Source organism: Littorina saxatilis, linkage group LG5 (genome assembly GCF_037325665.1).
Source record: "Littorina saxatilis isolate snail1 linkage group LG5, US_GU_Lsax_2.0, whole genome shotgun sequence".
NCBI lineage: Eukaryota > Metazoa > Mollusca > Gastropoda > Littorinimorpha > Littorinidae > Littorina > Littorina saxatilis.
This window is the reverse complement of record NC_090249.1, coordinates 8,111,572-8,129,063: the sequence shown is the minus strand read 5'-3', so window position 1 is coordinate 8,129,063 and position 17,492 is coordinate 8,111,572. Positions and strand designations below refer to the sequence as shown.

The 17,492-nt window shown below is 39.9% G+C and overlaps 2 protein-coding genes across 2 annotated transcripts in view; one reads left to right on the top strand and one right to left on the bottom strand.

Moving 5' to 3' along the window:
• The window catches only part of LOC138966224 (aminopeptidase O-like), a gene marked incomplete in the record, with an annotated part of 57,094 nt that extends 50,332 nt beyond the window's left edge, over window positions 1-6,762 (bottom strand). Inside the window, 3 exon segments of the mRNA XM_070338365.1 lie at window positions 4,419-4,585; window positions 4,945-6,177; window positions 6,672-6,762. Coding sequence (XP_070194466.1) covers window positions 4,419-4,585; window positions 4,945-6,134 — 1,357 coding nt within the window.
• A 97-nt stretch (window positions 6,763-6,859) lies between these two features.
• Window positions 6,860-17,492, top strand: part of LOC138966222 (BTB/POZ domain-containing protein 19-like) — an 11,360-nt gene continuing 727 nt past the window's right edge. The window contains exons 1-7 of the mRNA XM_070338364.1: window positions 6,860-7,057; window positions 11,322-11,547; window positions 11,845-11,898; window positions 12,530-12,658; window positions 15,130-15,261; window positions 15,774-15,899; window positions 16,330-17,492. The exon at window positions 16,330-17,492 is cut by the window's right edge and continues 727 nt beyond it. Coding sequence (XP_070194465.1) covers window positions 6,972-7,057; window positions 11,322-11,547; window positions 11,845-11,898; window positions 12,530-12,658; window positions 15,130-15,261; window positions 15,774-15,899; window positions 16,330-16,455 — 879 coding nt within the window. The 5' untranslated portion in view covers window positions 6,860-6,971 and the 3' untranslated portion in view covers window positions 16,456-17,492. The remainder of the gene's footprint in view (window positions 7,058-11,321; window positions 11,548-11,844; window positions 11,899-12,529; window positions 12,659-15,129; window positions 15,262-15,773; window positions 15,900-16,329) is intronic.

Sequence of the window (17,492 nt, the reverse complement as noted above, 5' to 3'; positions counted from 1 at the left end):
AGCCGGAATTACAATGAGACAAATCGGACGCCTCAGTTTGGTGCAAGACCTAACTATTAAAATGTAAATAATAAATTTACAGCTTGTTACACAAACATTCTAAAATCATAAAAGAAATCTTTTTTTTATCAAGACAAGCTCTGTCCAACTCGAAGTTTTGAAAGTTTGAAAAAACGGAACCCGGAAGCTGGTCACGCAAGGTCGTGTTAGCCCAAGCAGACGAATTTTCTGCATAGCGCTTCCTCAGTCTTTGAAGCCGACCGCCGCCGATAAGTTTGTGCGACTCGCAGCCATTTGTTGCGTTTTACATTCAGAGGTACACAATAATGTGCTATTGCAGATACACCGAGTTGCATTGAAATCACAAACTGACGACTAAATTGTGAAAAAAAGGAAAGTGGATCATACGGGTACACGATGGCTCAGGGGATAGATAAACCACAAAAACTGGGGTGTGGTTTACCCGAGCTAAATAGCCATTCAAACAAACTGTGTCATTGAATGCTTGTTACACGACACTTGAGATTGCCACAAGTTCTCAAACGTCGTATAGTTGTGTTCTTTTATTCTACGTCGCCCGTCTTCGCAGCAACAGAAAACAACTCGTCAAATTGAGTTCGAGGATTTATTTAGCATTCCATACATACAACTGCACATCGTAGCAGAACTCAAATAGAAGCTTTTTTACATACAAATCGCGCTGGCATATATAGTAAATACTCAATCTCGAGAATATTCCAGACCGAACATGATACAACTACATTATACGAGCCGTGCATGGACTAAACTAGCGACATTCTCTATGACGTACATCAAAAGCACCGACGCATTTAATCCGAACGAACGCCACGAACTCACGACTAAAACAGCGTGGTAAACAACTTGTTTTGACAGGACTAGAAAGTTCACCTGCATTCTCGTCCAAGCATAAATATTGTGTTTACAAAATATAATATCGGTACTTTCCCACAAAGTACAAATAAGTCAACTACATGCAACACACAAAACTGAACCAAAGCTCAGCAACGGTAGCGTTTCCTAACAATGCTATTAAATGCTATTGCAAGTGTGTTCCATAAGGTTAGAACTGCTTTTTTTCATGAGAAGATTTAAATCGTTCTGTAAACCATTTGAGACAGACTAGGGATTTAACATGTTCTGTAATGTTCATACTTTTATTTAATGGATTTTGAAGGTGTCTGATGGCATTTCACATATTATCATGGACATTTTTCCAGCGAGGGTTAATTGCATTACAATGTCAACAAATGAATATGCCCAACAACTCATATTAACTACAAAACTATAAATAGAACAAGACAATGAATTCATCTGTGAAAATATAATGGTGAGACGAGTGAAGGATATACCATGCAAGATGTAAATTACAGTAATCAAGTTGTAAAATAAGTAATGTTTCACTGTTTTAGACACTGTGGATGCTCTGTAATCAAAAGAATCTTAAACAAATGAGGCAGAGCGCTGTTTACAATTCTGATAATTAAAGGGAAAGTAAGCGCTCTAAAAACCTACTTTACTTTAAGAGAGCTTACTACTCTCTAATCAATTTTCCTATGTTGTTTAAAATTATGTTGTTGGAAGTAATCATAATCTTGGTGCAAAAGCTGAAAGAAAGACATTCACAAAATAAAAAATAGATGGATACATCATTGTATACAGTGGAACTCCCCTTCTAAGACTCCCCGATTTAACACTCCCTCCCTTTTAAGACCTTGTTTTCTCTCATTTTCTGTTCATAACCTCTGTTAATTGTGACAATTTAGTGACATGGATCGAGAAAGTGTCACTCTGTGGGGTGCCTTTCTCGAATTGCGACAGAAAGCGCCTGTGCATTCTGTCAACGGCTGGGGTTTTAGCTGACCGAGCATAGCCGAAACACGGGGATTTCTTGTTGCAAGGGTTTCACGTGGGTGATTTCTGCTGTCAGGGCAAAACTGACGGTAACTGAACTGGGTACGTGACAGGGTGAGTCACGTGATATTGTCAAGGTTGTCTGTTTGAGACATGTAACGGCACACTCGAAACTCAGCAGCGAGAGAGAAGCGTCGGTGTCTTATTTCCTACGAGTTTGAAGGACTTCAACATGTTAACTACTTCACTGTATATCAACGTGCCGTTCTACTTGTACAGTAGGGCTTCTAGGAACTTCAAGTAGAGACCACCTTCTCACTGTTTACATGCTGGCTAACGGACGAGGCGTCAGGTTTCTTCGCTGAGCAGGGGAGGATTTCCAACGCATAAAGTATTCAGCGCAAGAGGGGGATGGCGGTATTTTCGTTGACAAACGGAAGCCATTCAAAAGGGAGCGGATTCGCTTAAAAGAGAGCTACCTACATTAGGCTGTTGAGGTAATAAATCATTATTTAACGCTGTTGACGAGTCTGTGTTTGTGGAATGAAATACTCTCTGTTGTTCTTTCCAGGTTAGCGCATAATTTGCTCTTTGTGACGCTAAAATAATAATCTGTATATGGTTTTTGCAGATATGGAGAGAAGGAAGGAAAATGGTTGATTTGTTGTTTTAAAAGTTCGTTTGTGCAGGCCCACATGCTCGATGAAATATGTAAAGGTGACATGTTTAAAGGTGGTGTGTGAAGGGTTGCGTGGCATGTTTAGTGCACCGATGGTTTTTGTTGCAGCCTTGTCTACGGTACTATTTACTACGGTCTACGTAACCTGCCTACGTAACCCGTCTACTTGCTGTAACCTGGTGTTCTGGTGTACTGGTGGTTGCTGTCGTTGTCGTCGTCCTACCAACTACACGTCTGCTATATTTTTCTGGTAGACTACGGGGAGGATCTTCAGCGACTGAGTGAGGCGCCTGATATCTCAACTATTCCCTGCTTCGTTCAACGCCAACCGGCACTTCATTCGACGGAGCAGTTGTGGAGATAGACTATTCACGGGTCGCCCACTCAGTGGCATAAAGCTAAGTGCACCGTGCTATTGCGCCCTTATACCGCCTTGTCATCTTGTATATATTTATGATTACATTCGAGTAGTGACAACGTGGGGTGTGTGACACCTGCATTAACCAGCTCTTTTACAGACAGCTATAATTTTCCTAACTATACACGGGATCAGCGTGTTATTATCATTTTCCAAACTTTAACTGGAATTTTTGTCAGTGACCTATATTTTACGTTTTGAACGTAAAACATCTTTTGGAGTGAAGTCTCGAGGGAGGTGGCGATCGGTACATAAACAGGCGTCTGAAACTTATACTTTTGTTGATTCTATCTATTTGTACGACTGCGAGAGTGGATCGTGGTGTGGTTAGTTAGTAGTAACTAACCGTTCATAATCACCTTATGTGATATATTGAAACGTGACATTAATACACCCCTATTTTAAGACCTTGTTTTCTCTCATTTTCTGTTCATAACCTCTGTTAACACACCCCTATTTTAAGACCTTGTTTTCTCTCATTTTCTGTTCATAACCTCTGTTAACACACCCCCATTTTAAGACCTTGTTTTCTCTCATTTTCTGTTCATAACCTCTGTTAACACACCCCTATTTTAAGACCTTGTTTTCTCTCTCATTTTCTGTTCATAACCTCTGTTAATACACCCCCATTTTAAGACCTTGTTTTCTCTCTCATTTTCTGTTCATAACCTCTGTTAACACACCCCCATTTTAAGACCTTGTTTTCTCTCTCATTTTCTGTTCATAACCTCTGTTAACACACCCCTATTTTAAGACCTTGTTTTCTCTCTCATTTTCTGTTCATAACCTCTGTTAACACACCCCCATTTTAAGACCTTGTTTTCTCTCTCATTTTCTGTTCATAACCTCTGTTAACACACCCCTATTTTAAGACCTTGTTTTCTCTCATTTTCTGTTCATAACCTCTGTTAACACACCCCTATTTTAAGACCTTGTTTTCTCTCATTTTCTGTTCATAACCTCTGTTAACACACCCCTATTTTAAGACCTTGTTTTCTCTCTCATTTTCTGTTCATAACCTCTGTTAACACACCCCTATTTTAAGACCTTGTTTTCTCTCATTTTCTGTTCATAACCTCTGTTAACACACCCCTATTTTAAGACCTTGTTTTCTCTCTCATTTTCTGTTCATAACCTCTGTTAATACACCCCCATTTTAAGACCTTGTTTTCTCTCTCATTTTCTGTTCATAACCTCTGTTAACACACCCCTATTTTAAGACCTTGTTTTCTCTCATTTTCTGTTCATAACCTCTGTTAACACACCCCTATTTTAAGACCTTGTTTTCTCTCTCATTTTCTGTTCATAACCTCTGTTAATACACCCCCATTTTAAGACCTTGTTTTCTCTCTCATTTTCTGTTCATAACCTCTGTTAACACACCCCTATTTTAAGACCTTGTTTTCTCTCATTTTGGAAGTCTTAAAAGTGAGGTTCCAGTGTACTTACCAGCATCAGTGACAGTAATGAGTGGTTCCCTGTCACCAGTGAGCAGGGTGGTGAGGTCACCATCCACAGTGATGATGGCATGCCAGGTGGGCAAAGCTGTTGGTGTGTCTTGACTGGGGAACAGGGCACGGTTGCTCAGAAAATGTCCAATGGTGAACACGCAGGCACTGAAAAAATATGAAAATATACATCATGAATCCGAGGGTGTCTTCTGGGTATGTCACATGGTACATATATAAATACTACACACAGAACACATACTGTCTGCAATTACTGTTAGTGCATGGCCTGTATTTACTGTCAAATTTTCTAAATAAGTTAATAACTCACTGCTACACAAATCACTGCTCCTCAACACAAATTTTAAAATACGAATGCACATATAATATATCTGCAAAAGTACAAATCCAAACACACACCCTACCACATACACACCTTGCCACACACACACACACACACATACACACACACACACACTCACACACACACGCACACATTCTGCACAATTGCCATTGTTTCTACTCACTTTCCATCCTGATCTGTTGTCCACATCAGGGAAGGACTTTCAGGACATGTCTGGTACCAGATACGCACAGCATGAGGAAACTGTTCAACTGTGTGTACTGTTTCCATCGAAACCAGAATGCAATGCTCTTTGACCACAAAATCCATCATGTGCCATTGGTAACCATTTTGAAAGACAAAGTCTTTTACGCTAGTTTTCTTTAGAAATTCCTCTAGATTCTTCTCAAAGAGCAATTTTTCCTCCCCGTGAAGAAACATTCCTTCTACTTTATGGATTTGTAGCTTGTAACTGTCAAGGATCATTTTGAAGGGTCTACTTTCTTTGATTGACTCCAAATGTTGTGAAGGATGGCAAAGTCCTGCTGAATGTTGGATGGTAGCACAGGGGCTAAGCTGTTCCTGACTTGCAACACAAGACTCTTCTGGAACACACCTGGACCTCACCTCTGAACAATTCACGAACATGGTTTGTGCTGTTACATTGGCCTCAGCTGCCACAACATGACAACTTTGATTTGTACTTCTCACATCAAGATCTGTACTGTTTTCCCCAGAGGGTTGCTGAGAACTGTGATGTGACATCTCTATATTCTCATATTTATCTCTAGCATCAGAGCAGACCATGTGATGATGTGAGTCTGAGGGCTTCTTTTCTGAAGAGCTGATCACATTTTCATCAACGCTCTTGACAGAGTCTGGATTAGAACAACTGTGGCACACGTCAACTGAACCACGGACACGGCTGGAATTTTCAGCAATCTCACCTGTACCAGCAGCAGGTTGGTCAACACTTTTGCACTGTTCTGGTGTAGGAATTTCACAATCATCCATTCCGACATATTGAAAGGTATCAGCTTTGACTGAGAATGTAGGTCTCTCACTACACTTCGGCTCTTGGTTTGGTTCGCTGTTGCATTGGATCCTTTCCTCTGATCTCCTATGTACACATGCTGGGGTTTTCAATGCTATGTTTCCACTAGTACTACTTTGGAAATTATCTCTGTTCGTACCCTCCCTTTCATTTACAGAAGGACAACAAAACAGAGTTATTGATCCGTCAAGCACTCGTTCCTCCATTTTACAGGCAAGATCAAGGACAAAATGTTTTACTGTGATGTCTTGAAGATTGGCCGACATAGGCAAATCCTTGGCTGAGGATAGCAAATTATCACTGGTTTCTGGACTCGACATAATGACAGCAACTTACACTGAAGTTGTCAAGAAGAGTTTATCTCTGCAACAAATTATAAAAACTTATGGTCATTGTCACCAACATCAGAACAATAATCTTTATCTAAAATTACTTTCTTTTTACAACGTATTACTGATACATTTGTATTCATTGTTTTCATGTTTTAATTATTTGACTGGGTGTATGTAAATGTGTTTCATTTGAATTTTGATGCTTGCTTGCCGTGCACATGCAGGTATCAGAACTAGAACTCTTAGTCATATAACCTGATCACCCCACACACACCCACAGAGCTGTAGAACAGACCCATAGTGCATTGTAACCATCTGTTGTTTTGGGGGGTATTTATTGTCTGCATCTATACGAGGTAATTAGCTTGTTCAATTTATCCTTTGTGTGCAAACTGAAATGCTAAATACTGCTTTTACTTTCGTTTCTAGTTCTTATCTTTTGGTGGAAAAAGAACACCGTCTACAACACCCTGACTCTAAACCAACATACTTTACATTCTCACTGTGCATATTCGGTAATCTTACCATCACCAAACGATTCCAGTTTCATCGTCTCTGCACTTGAAACAGACGTTATTTGGGAAGAATGTACACGGTCTAAGACTCCATTTCAAACGTGTCTTGAGAGTGACTTCCCTTGGAACTATTACGTATTTCCGGGTCCTGGAGTCCAAAATACTGACGCAGTGACAAAGAAGGAAATGGTTAGCCGAGACTAAAGCGCTAGTGCGTGCCTGACAACCGAACAGGAAACGCAGCGAAGATAGGGCTTTGCATAATCTGAGTGATTTGTGAAGGGCAGCAGCTGTCAGCCACTCTGCAATCATGCCAGCCGGGGATAAGAAAATGTTCGGGGATGCCGGGGAATTTGCAAAGCAGATGAAAATGCTTGTAAACAACAAAGATCTCCAGTAAGTGTCTGTCCGGCTATGCTGTGATTTCATTCATTAAACGTGGCCGCTGCTAACGGCACGATATCGTTTGGCTAGCAAATATATGCTAGCGGCACGATATCGTTTGGTTAGGCTGCTAACGGCACGATATCGTTTGGCTAGCAAATATATGCTAGCGGCACGATATCGTTTCGCTTGGTCTTCAACCAGCAAATATGCTAACGACACGAATCACGAAAACACTTTGAACTTGTATCCTACGATCGATAACCAGGCAAGAGTGTAGTGTACGTCATACATCCTCAGAGGTCACGTCACTTTAGTAATGTATGACGTACTTCACATGGTGTCTTGGTGAATCCAGCGATATGTGTATGTTTGATTTTTATATCTCTTATATATGTATATATTTTATTTATCTATTATTTTGTGTGTGTGTGTGGATTTGTAAAGCTGGATGAGACCGTAGCCTTAAAACTCTGGTTTATCCTGCTATAAAATAACAGTATTATTATTATTATTATACCCCCAGTAAAAAGTGGGCTCCAAATCTATATACTCGTACAGCACTGACGGCGGAGCAGGGGGGACCATAGCCCTCAAACAAATGTATTGGGGGGGTGTGTATTTTATTGTTTAGAGGTCAATTATTGTTTTTGCTGGTGTTATTGATCCGCAGATCTTACACACACACACACACACACACACACACACACACACACGTACCTAAAGTGTGGATGGTTACCTAAGAGGCGGCACTGGGTGTAGTGCCTTTCTAGTGCACTTGCACTACAACAGCACTGGGTGCAGTACTCGCTCCGGCATCGAAGAATTTTGCACTAAAAAATGCACAAAATTTGACCTATTTCGTCGCCTATAGAGGACGGAAAGAATGTCATTTTGAACATTGTTATGACATTCTTTCCGTCAAAAAAGTCAATTTAACGGTGTTAAATGAAGCGAGCATCCACACAATTAGGTTGCCATCCAGAGTTTAGGTTGCCATCCACGTGTGGATGGTTGCCTTATGGTGATTTAGGCAACCAAACCTGTGGAAACATGGGTACACACACACACACACACACACACACACACACACACACACACACACACACTCACACACACACACACAAATAAACAGGTTAAAAGAAGTATAAAATGAATTAAGATTTAATCTGAAGATCCGAACAATATAAACAGGTTAAAAGAAGTACAAAATGAATTAAGATTTAATCTGAAGATCCGAACAATATAAACAGGTTACCAGAAGTATAAAATGAATTAAGATTTAATCTGAAGATCCCAACAATAATAGTAAAGTCGAAATCACAGAATTAGCAACATCAAAGTCTTGATCACAATGTGTAGAGCCGAACAATAATACTATGACGCAAGATGTTTAAATTGATGTGTCCATGTCAGTTGCAACAATGTGCAAGCTGCCCCTTTAAGAGTAAACATATAATTTGGAAATAACAAATAAACAGGTTAAAAGAAGTATAAAAGGAATTAAGATTTAATCTGAAGATCCGAACAATATAAACAGGTTAAAAGAAGTATAAAATGAATTAAGATTTAATCTGACGCAAGATGTTTCAATGAACATTAACACTTGCAGCACTTCAGTGTACTTTGTAATTGATGCATCAAGAAACAAGAAATCTAGGAACCCTGTTAACAGTTTATAAATCAAATTGAAGTATGGCATGTGAAACAAATTTGAGGATGGCTGGTGGCATGTATGCATGCTTCATGGTACCAAGTGTTGCATTTTCTCAAACATTCATTCCACTGCACAATCGGATTTCTATCAAGATGTTTATCCGGATCTTCGCGCCAACATATTCTGCAAACATCCTCAGCAGGCTCCATGTTTGAAGAACGTTTCACTTCCAACAGCTGCTGAAGAGCTACCCAAGCGTCATCCGTAAGCCACTGTTTCAGAAAATTGTCATCAATCCCCAAAATTTCCATTGACACCTTTTCTGGCACCATCTCCAGCATTTCTTCTTCAACTTTCAAATTTTCTTTCATCACAGAATTCACCAGGTTTTCATCCACAATCAGTCGAAGAGCATACTCTGCATGAGTGACCACCTTTACCTTTACTTTCTTGGCACACTTCAATTTTTCTTTTTGCCTTCAGTTACGCTTCTTTGCCTTTGGCAGCCCAATCACGGTTTGCAGTGATCCTGCTGGTCGTCCCTTCTTCACGGCTTTTAACGCCGGGTGGCAGAATTGTGTCTTTTAACGACGAGAGTTGGTCCATTATTCCAACATTTGACTCTCTCTCTTCAACTTCCACCTCGAGACTTTCGTGATCCCTTTGAAACTCGGCATGAACATCAGCAGTCACTTCAACATTGCGGTCGTTTGTAACTTGATCGAAACGACCTTCGTCACTTTCTCCATGATTTAGCGCGCCGCATTCTGTATCTTGTTCCGCAAACGCTTCAACTTTATCAGTTTCCCCGTGAATTTGTGCGCCTTGTTGTCTAACTTCATCAACACTTTCTCCCAGATTCTCTGCAAAGACTTCAACAACGACAAAATCCTTTCCTGTTTTTACAAGGTCACGTACTTGGCACAGAAGTTGTAATTTCTTTCGGAAATCATCTGCACCAGAGTTAACTAAAAACGAACAGATGTCTTTGCATACATTCTGGGCTTCATTGAATTTGACCCAACCCGGTTTGACTTTTGATTGTTGACACGGTTGCGTACCAACCACAGAACTGATCTGGCAAGTTGATGTTTTGAATGTCGTTGAAGTACTGTTTCGTCCAACGAGCAGGGATCATGTCCGTTTCCAAGATTCTAAGGTTCAAGTGCCGACGTATGGCAATCATGTGCCGACATGGTAAGTTGAAATTGACAACAGAGCTGCATGTACAGGACCCCACCTCACATTCATGAGACTGACCTTCGCTTGTCACCTTGTAACTTCCTTCACTCTCTTCAACTACGCACTTTGTAGATAGTTGTATTTGCTCGGATATGTGCTTGGCAGCAAACGCCGTGCACACACTATGAGCAAACTGAACACCTTCTTCTCTTGAAGATGATGTGCATTTTGTCTTCATGTCAAAGGCGCGAAATGATGATTCTGCTTTCCTGACCTCGAGCAAACCAAGGAGTTCCGAAAGCATGATGTCGAGTGGGCTGTTTTTTTTTTACAACAGCCTTAATTTTCTGGTTGAAACTTTCCACTCTCAGAGAGAGAGAGAGAGAGACTCTGAGAGAGAGAGACAGACTCTGAGAGAGAGAGACTCTGAGAGAGAGAGAGAGCATCGGAGAGAGAGAGAGAGAGAGAGAGAGAGAGACGGACGTACATACACCCACATCCATGACACTGACGCACGCACACACACACACACACGCACGTACACACGCACAAACACTCACAAACACTCACACACACCATCGCACATACACACACACTCACTAAAACACACACACACCAATATTAACAACGAGAGAGAGAGAGAGAGAGAGAGAGAGAGAGAGAGACGGACGTACATACACCCACATCCATGACACACACACACACACACACACATGTCAAGGAGGCAGAGAAACTCAATGTGAGGAGAGGGAGGGGTGGAAGGAGGTGGGAGAGAGAGAGAGAGAGAGAGAGAGAGAGAGAGAGCCGCGCTGGGATCGGAACATTTTTCTCATAAACCGGAAGTGACGGAAATAAATGCTCAACTCAACAACAACAAAAAATGCCTATGCCTATGCCAATGAAAATGTTGATTGTGAGAACAACAACAATGAGAACAAGAAAGGATCCGATATCGTTTCGCTAGCATCCAAGCTCTCACAGTTGCTTCGCGTACGATATCGTTTCGCTAGCATCCAAGCCCTCGAATTTGCTTTATATCCGATATCGTGCCGCTAGCATATATTTGCTAGCCAAACGATATCGTGCCGTTAGCCACTCCGATTAAACGTACACCCCTCTCTCCCTCTCTCTCCCTCCCCCCCCCCCCCTCTCTCTCTCTCTCTCTCTCTCTCTCTCTCTCTCCCATGCAACTACGATAAACAATCAGTTTGCACCATGTAGTTCTGTACATAAAAAAGATTATAATCTGTCATGAAATCCATGTACACACATGCAGAGAGAGTGTGCAAGTACCTTCACACAGATGCTAGGTTATTCATTGTTCACATTATTTCTGTCAGTGTGCACATTGTGTAAGTCTTCTGTTTTAAATTTGATTGGTAAATAGGTTGGATTTTTTCAAACTTGATCAGTGACATTTTTCTCTTTTATTTACAGTGACATTCAGTTTCTCATTGGACCTGCGCGCAAGAAAGTGTACGCTCACAGGTGCATCTTGTCGGGAAGGTGTGAGGTGTTCCGTGCCATGTTTGTTGACCACACGCACAAAAATGGCCCCATTGAGAAGGATGTGCCCTTTGTCTTGTCTGACATGGCTGCTGAAGTCTTTCTGGCCATGCTGGAATTTATCTACACAAACTGTGTCACTCTCTCACAAAAGACAGTAAGTCTTAGCGGTATAAATGTCGGGTGATGAGTAAATTGTTCGTATCTGGAACTGGAAGAATTTTGCATTTAAAACTGAACATTTGTCACGAAAAAGAGGGCACAAAACTGGAGGCAAAGCAAATCTGTGTATGTGTGTTGTGTGTGTGTGTCTGTCTGTCTGTCTGTCTACCTTTTTGCCTGTCTGACTGTGCAAGTGGGTGTGTTGTTGTTGTTTTTTGGGCCTGGGGTGTTGGAATAATTGTTGTTCAATGTTGAATGGGATTTGTCATATTCTGTATTTTCATACTTTCAGGCAATTGATGTGATGGCAACTGCTCTGGAATATGGTCTGGATGATCTTAAATTAGTGAGTGGAACTTCTAACTCACTTTTATTTTTTAATAATCACTGACTTAATTGAAATACATGTACACAAGCCTGCTGTGTAAAAGATAAATACCCCAAGAACGCAAATGCTTGCCTTCCTGTTTCAGAAGTGAAATAGAGAAAATGACAAACAGTCTTTGTAAAGCAGAAATCTTTATATGGAAGACTGCAGCCGAATAAAAAAAAGAAATACTGAGGGGGAAAACCCCACAAAATGTTGTTGATAATCTAAGATAATGTAAGGGGTATGTATTATAAATTCTGAAGTATGATTTTGTTTGGTAATATGTTTGAGTTGTTTTTTTATGGATAAAAGTAAGTTACTGAAAAATGCAGAAGCATATAAATCTGACACAGATTATCCATGTGTGTACAAATATGTATCCGAAAAACAAACAATGTTCTTTGTTTTTCATACTTTCTCATTAAGGCTTGAATTGAGTGTGTATTGTTTTTCGTGTCTCTGTGTGCCACGTCTGAGTGTGTGCATGTATGTCACGTCTGTGTTAATGTGTGTCTGTGTTGATGTGTGTCTGTGTTGATTTGTGTGTTATGTGTCTGTGTGCATGTGCATGTGTGTCTCCATCTGTCTGATTGTCTGTCTGGCACAGCTATGCGAGGATTATCTTGTTGACACATTGGATCCTAAAAACTCCTGCGACAGAACTCAGGCCGCTCAAACATACCGCCTTGATGATCTGAAGAGAAAAACCCTTGAGTACATTGAGGAAAACACAAAGGTAGGGAGGTGTGCTTGTGTGTGTCAGTCTGTGTGTATGCATGTTTGTAGGGGAACGATCGCTGTTTTTTGCAAATGTTCTGTGATAAATGATGTTTTCTTATGAATGGCTTTTGTGTTCATAATGTGGACATTAAATTTGGTGGACAAACTGTGTAAAGACACATATATATAGAAAAAAATATTTCGACGCTAACGTCATTCCCTTTCTACGTCATTCATTTCATCATACAATCATTCATTCGCTCGGCTTTTTGACGAGTGGACTTGAAACGGACAGAACTATCAAGATAAGTGTTGTTTTAATATTTGTTTGTCTGTCCACTTAAAGACCGTTGGGTCGAAATATCTGTGAATGTATTGTTTTGTCAATAACAAACGTTCCAACAACCTACCTTTCTTGTTTTTTTATTCTGAATTTTGGAACGTTGGCAATCTCTTTGTTTTTGGATTTGTGTAAAGACAGTTAGAAAGAGAAGCAGATAATCATACTCATTTATTTTGTTAACTTGCCTTATTAATCTTTAGATTTAAGAGATGGGAAACGAAGCAGTAGATTGTATACATGTACGACATGTGGAACGTAATGTGTAGATTTTTGGGTGTTTGAATTTGAAGGATTGTAAGAAGTAATCCTTTGTTTTCAGTCAGTGTTTGACTTCAAAGGAATTGTAAGAAATAATCCTTTGTTTTCAGTCAGTGTTTGACTTCAAAGGATTGTAAGAAGTAATCCTTCGTTTTCAGTCAGTGTTTGACTCAAAAGGATTGTAAGAAGTAATCCTTTGTTTTCAGTCAGTGTTTGACTCAAAAGGATTGTAAGAAGTAATCCTTTGTTTTCAGTCAGTGTTTGACTCAAAAGGATTGTAAGAAGTAATCCTTTGTTTTCAGTCAGTGTTTGCCTCCAAGGGATTGTAAGAAGCAATCCTTTGCTTTTAGTCAGTGTTTGACTTCAAAGGATTGTAAGAAGTAATCCTTTGTTTTCAGTCAGTGTTTGCCTCCAAGGGATTGTAAGAAGTAATCCTTTGTTTTCAGTCAGTGTTTGACTCAAAAGGATTGTAAGAAGTAATCCTTTGCTTTTAGTCAGTGTTTGACTCCAAAGGATTGTAAGAAGTAATCCTTTGTTTTCAGTCGGTGTTTGACTCCAAGGGATTGTAAGAAGTAATCCTTTGTTTTCAGTCAGTGTTTGACTCCAAAGGATTGTAAGAAGTAATCCTTTGTTTTCAGTCAGTGTTTGACTCAAAAGGATTGTAAGAAGTAATCCTTTGTTTTCAGTCAGTGTTTGCCTCCAAGGGATTGTAAGAAGTAATCCTTTGTTTTCAGTCAGTGTTTGACTCAAAAGGATTGTAAGAAGTAATCCTTTGCTTTTAGTCAGTGTTTGACTCCAAAGGATTGTAAGAAGTAATCCTTTGTTTTCAGTCAGTGTTTGACTCAAAAGGATTGTAAGAAGTAATCCTTTGCTTTTAGTCAGTGTTTGACTCAAAAGGATTGTAAGAAGTAATCCTTTGCTTTTAGTCAGTGTTTGACTCCAAAGGATTGTAAGAAGTAATCCTTTGTTTTCAGTCGGTGTTTGACTCCAAGGGATTGTAAGAAGTAATCCTTTGTTTTCAGTCAGTGTTTGACTCCAAAGGATTGTAAGAAGTAATCCTTTGTTTTCAGTCAGTGTTTGACTCAAAAGGATTGTAAGAAGTAATCCTTTGTTTTCAGTCAGTGTTTGACTCAAAAGGATTGTAAGAAGTAATCCTTTGTTTTCAGTCAGTGTTTGACTCAAAAGGATTGTAAGAAGTAATCCTTTGCTTTTAGTCAGTGTTTGACTCCAAAGGATTGTAAGAAGTAATCCTTTGTTTTCAGTCAGTGTTTGACTCAAAAGGATTGTAAGAAGTAATCCTTTGCTTTTAGTCAGTGTTTGACTCAAAAGGATTGTAAGAAGTAATCCTTTGCTTTTAGTCAGTGTTTGACTCCAAAGGATTGTAAGAAGTAATCCTTTGTTTTCAGTCGGTGTTTGACTCCAAGGGATTGTAAGAAGTAATCCTTTGTTTTCAGTCAGTGTTTGACTCCAAAGGATTGTAAGAAGTAATCCTTTGTTTTCAGTCAGTGTTTGACTCAAAAGGATTGTAAGAAGTAATCCTTTGTTTTCAGTCAGTGTTTGACTCAAAAGGATTGTAAGAAGTAATCCTTTGCTTTTAGTCAGTGTTTGACTCCAAAGGATTGTAAGAAGTAATCCTTTGTTTTCAGTCAGTGTTTGACTCAAAAGGATTGTAAGAAGTAATCCTTTGCTTTTAGTCAGTGTTTGACTCAAAAGGATTGTAAGAAGTAATCCTTTGCTTTTAGTCAGTGTTTGACTCCAAAGGATTGTAAGAAGTAATCCTTTGTTTTCAGTCGGTGTTTGACTCCAAGGGATTGTAAGAAGTAATCCTTTGTTTTCAGTCAGTGTTTGACTCCAAAGGATTGTAAGAAGTAATCCTTTGTTTTCAGTCGGTGTTTGACTCCAAAGGATTCGAGGAGCTGTCGGAGGACACTGTGTGCCTTATCCTGGCCAGTGACAACCTCATGCTTGATGAACTGGAGATTTATCAGAGTGTGCGACGCTGGGCCAACGTTAATGCTGTGAGTAGTTGTACTGAAAACCATATCTATATTCAGGCTCAACCCTGAAAAGAGTGACAACATGGTAATATAATGTTCAAATGTTTACTTCAACGATGTAGAAGAAGTTGATCAACCACATTCCAGACAAACAGTCAAAAAGACAGTGCAACTTAACCTAATTCTTTATACAATTGCATGGTACCGTTTTGGGTGACTTACTTTTGGCACAGCTTCATCTCCCAATGGCCATCATGTATGCTCTAGAGCTGTGCGGGCCATCACGGATCCACTGCTAACCAAACACCCTATCTCCCTCTCCTTCCAGACCAAAGGTACTTCGATATATCATATGGTGAAACAGTAAAAGTTTCAACATCATGATTTTCTGTCTTTTTGACAGTGGAAGGAAAATAACCTCCTTTTCAAAGTATCTTGCAAAATGTAGTTATAATGACTTTTTTAAATTAAATTGAGCGGCAACAAAGTGAATCCAATGAGTAATACGTTATGGCTGGTTTGATTTTGTGCAGGTGGTTGCAGGCTTGAAAATTGATCAGATAGGACGTGAAGCCGTCAAGCGTGTCCGTCTTCCACTGCTGTCACTGGAGGAAATCGGACAACTGGAGGAAGAAAACAAGAAGGATAACTTTGTGCCTGTGAGTTTTTTTTATCTTGAATTTCCAAGAAATGAACGTATTTCAAAAGAGAGAGAAGGATCAAGAAGGAATGTGTGACTGTGTGTGTGTGTGTGTGTGTGTGTGTGTGTGTGCGTATATACATGCGTGTGTGTGCACATGTGTGTGTGTGTATGAGTGAGAGAGAAAAATAAAAGTACTGCGTGTACTTTATGTGTGTCTGTGTGTATGCATGTGTTTCAATGGGCATGGCTTCCTTCCGTGTCTGTGTGTATGTGCATTCTGCATGTGTTGTTTAGCTGACACTAAAAACACAGAGACCACGTCATCAAACTGTTATCATTGTTATCATGTTAGTTAGGCCACATTCACACAAGACATAGGCTGCAGCGGAATAATTGTATATTCACAAGATGAATTCTCAACATTGAAAATTTAAAATCTGGTGTAGATGGAGCTGTTCGCTCAGGCCTGGAAACTACATGCCACAAAACACGGAGAGAAGGACAACCCAATGACCACACGTCGTAAAGGTACCGCCTCCAGGGAGTCCCATCGCTTCCTCGACGCCAAGTGAAGGGCGAGGGACAGGGGACTTCAACTGCTGCTGCGTGATCTGCGACTGTCTCTCTCATTTGAATCAAAAGTCATCAGGCCAAGGAAAAATTTCATGTTAATTCCTCAAACCAACCATACTTATTTCTCCCGAACCTAGAATTTGTTTACCCTTCAAAAATAAAATGTAAAATGACCTAACTCGGTTTTGCAGACTCTACAAGGAAAGTTACTCTTCCAGGGGACATATCTTGCATGATTTACAACCAATAAAAAGCCACATGCATCTGTGCAAATAAAAAAAAAAGAAAACATATAAAAAAATTCAAAAAAGATACCAACCTACCCTCCCTAATTGTTTTGTGGCCTAATCATGTAATCCGAAACAAACACTATATTTTTCTTGGTCTTATAGACTTCATCAGGAATTCATTGTGTCCCTCTCTTTCTCTGCATACTATTCGTTTCTGCCAAGTGACTATTACCCACCAGAGGCTTTCCTGATTCTCTTCCTCTTGAGGCTTTTTAATGAGTTCTTCACCCACCTCCCACATTATCACACTGACACTGTCATCCCCGACCAGATTCTTTTATCTATTTGTTTGTGTGTGTGTGTGTGTTTGTTTGTTTGTTGTCAATGAACATGTTTTTTCACAGTATGCATGATCACAGATCACTAGAATTTTGCATTTTATGGTTGCTACTGTTTCTCTTTTCATGTGTGTGCGTCGGCTGTAGCCTAAGTTAAGACATTACAAGATCGTAACAGGCAGCTGTTGATCTTTTTTGGTCAGATACTCACAATTTGTATTCATCCTTTGACAGGTGGGTGACATTTATCTTTGTTGTTTGACTTTGGTGTGGTTAAACTAGACATGGGGAGGAGGCATTGGTGACTTTTCCTTTGTCTTTGGTTGTAATGTTGTCTATTAACCTGTCAAGACAAAATGACCAAAAAATACCAAATGGTATTCTCAGCGTCTGTGGTATTTCGTTGTGTCTCAAGTTCCGTTCATGAAATTATCATGTGATGTGCATTTCATTTCTGATTTAAGACAA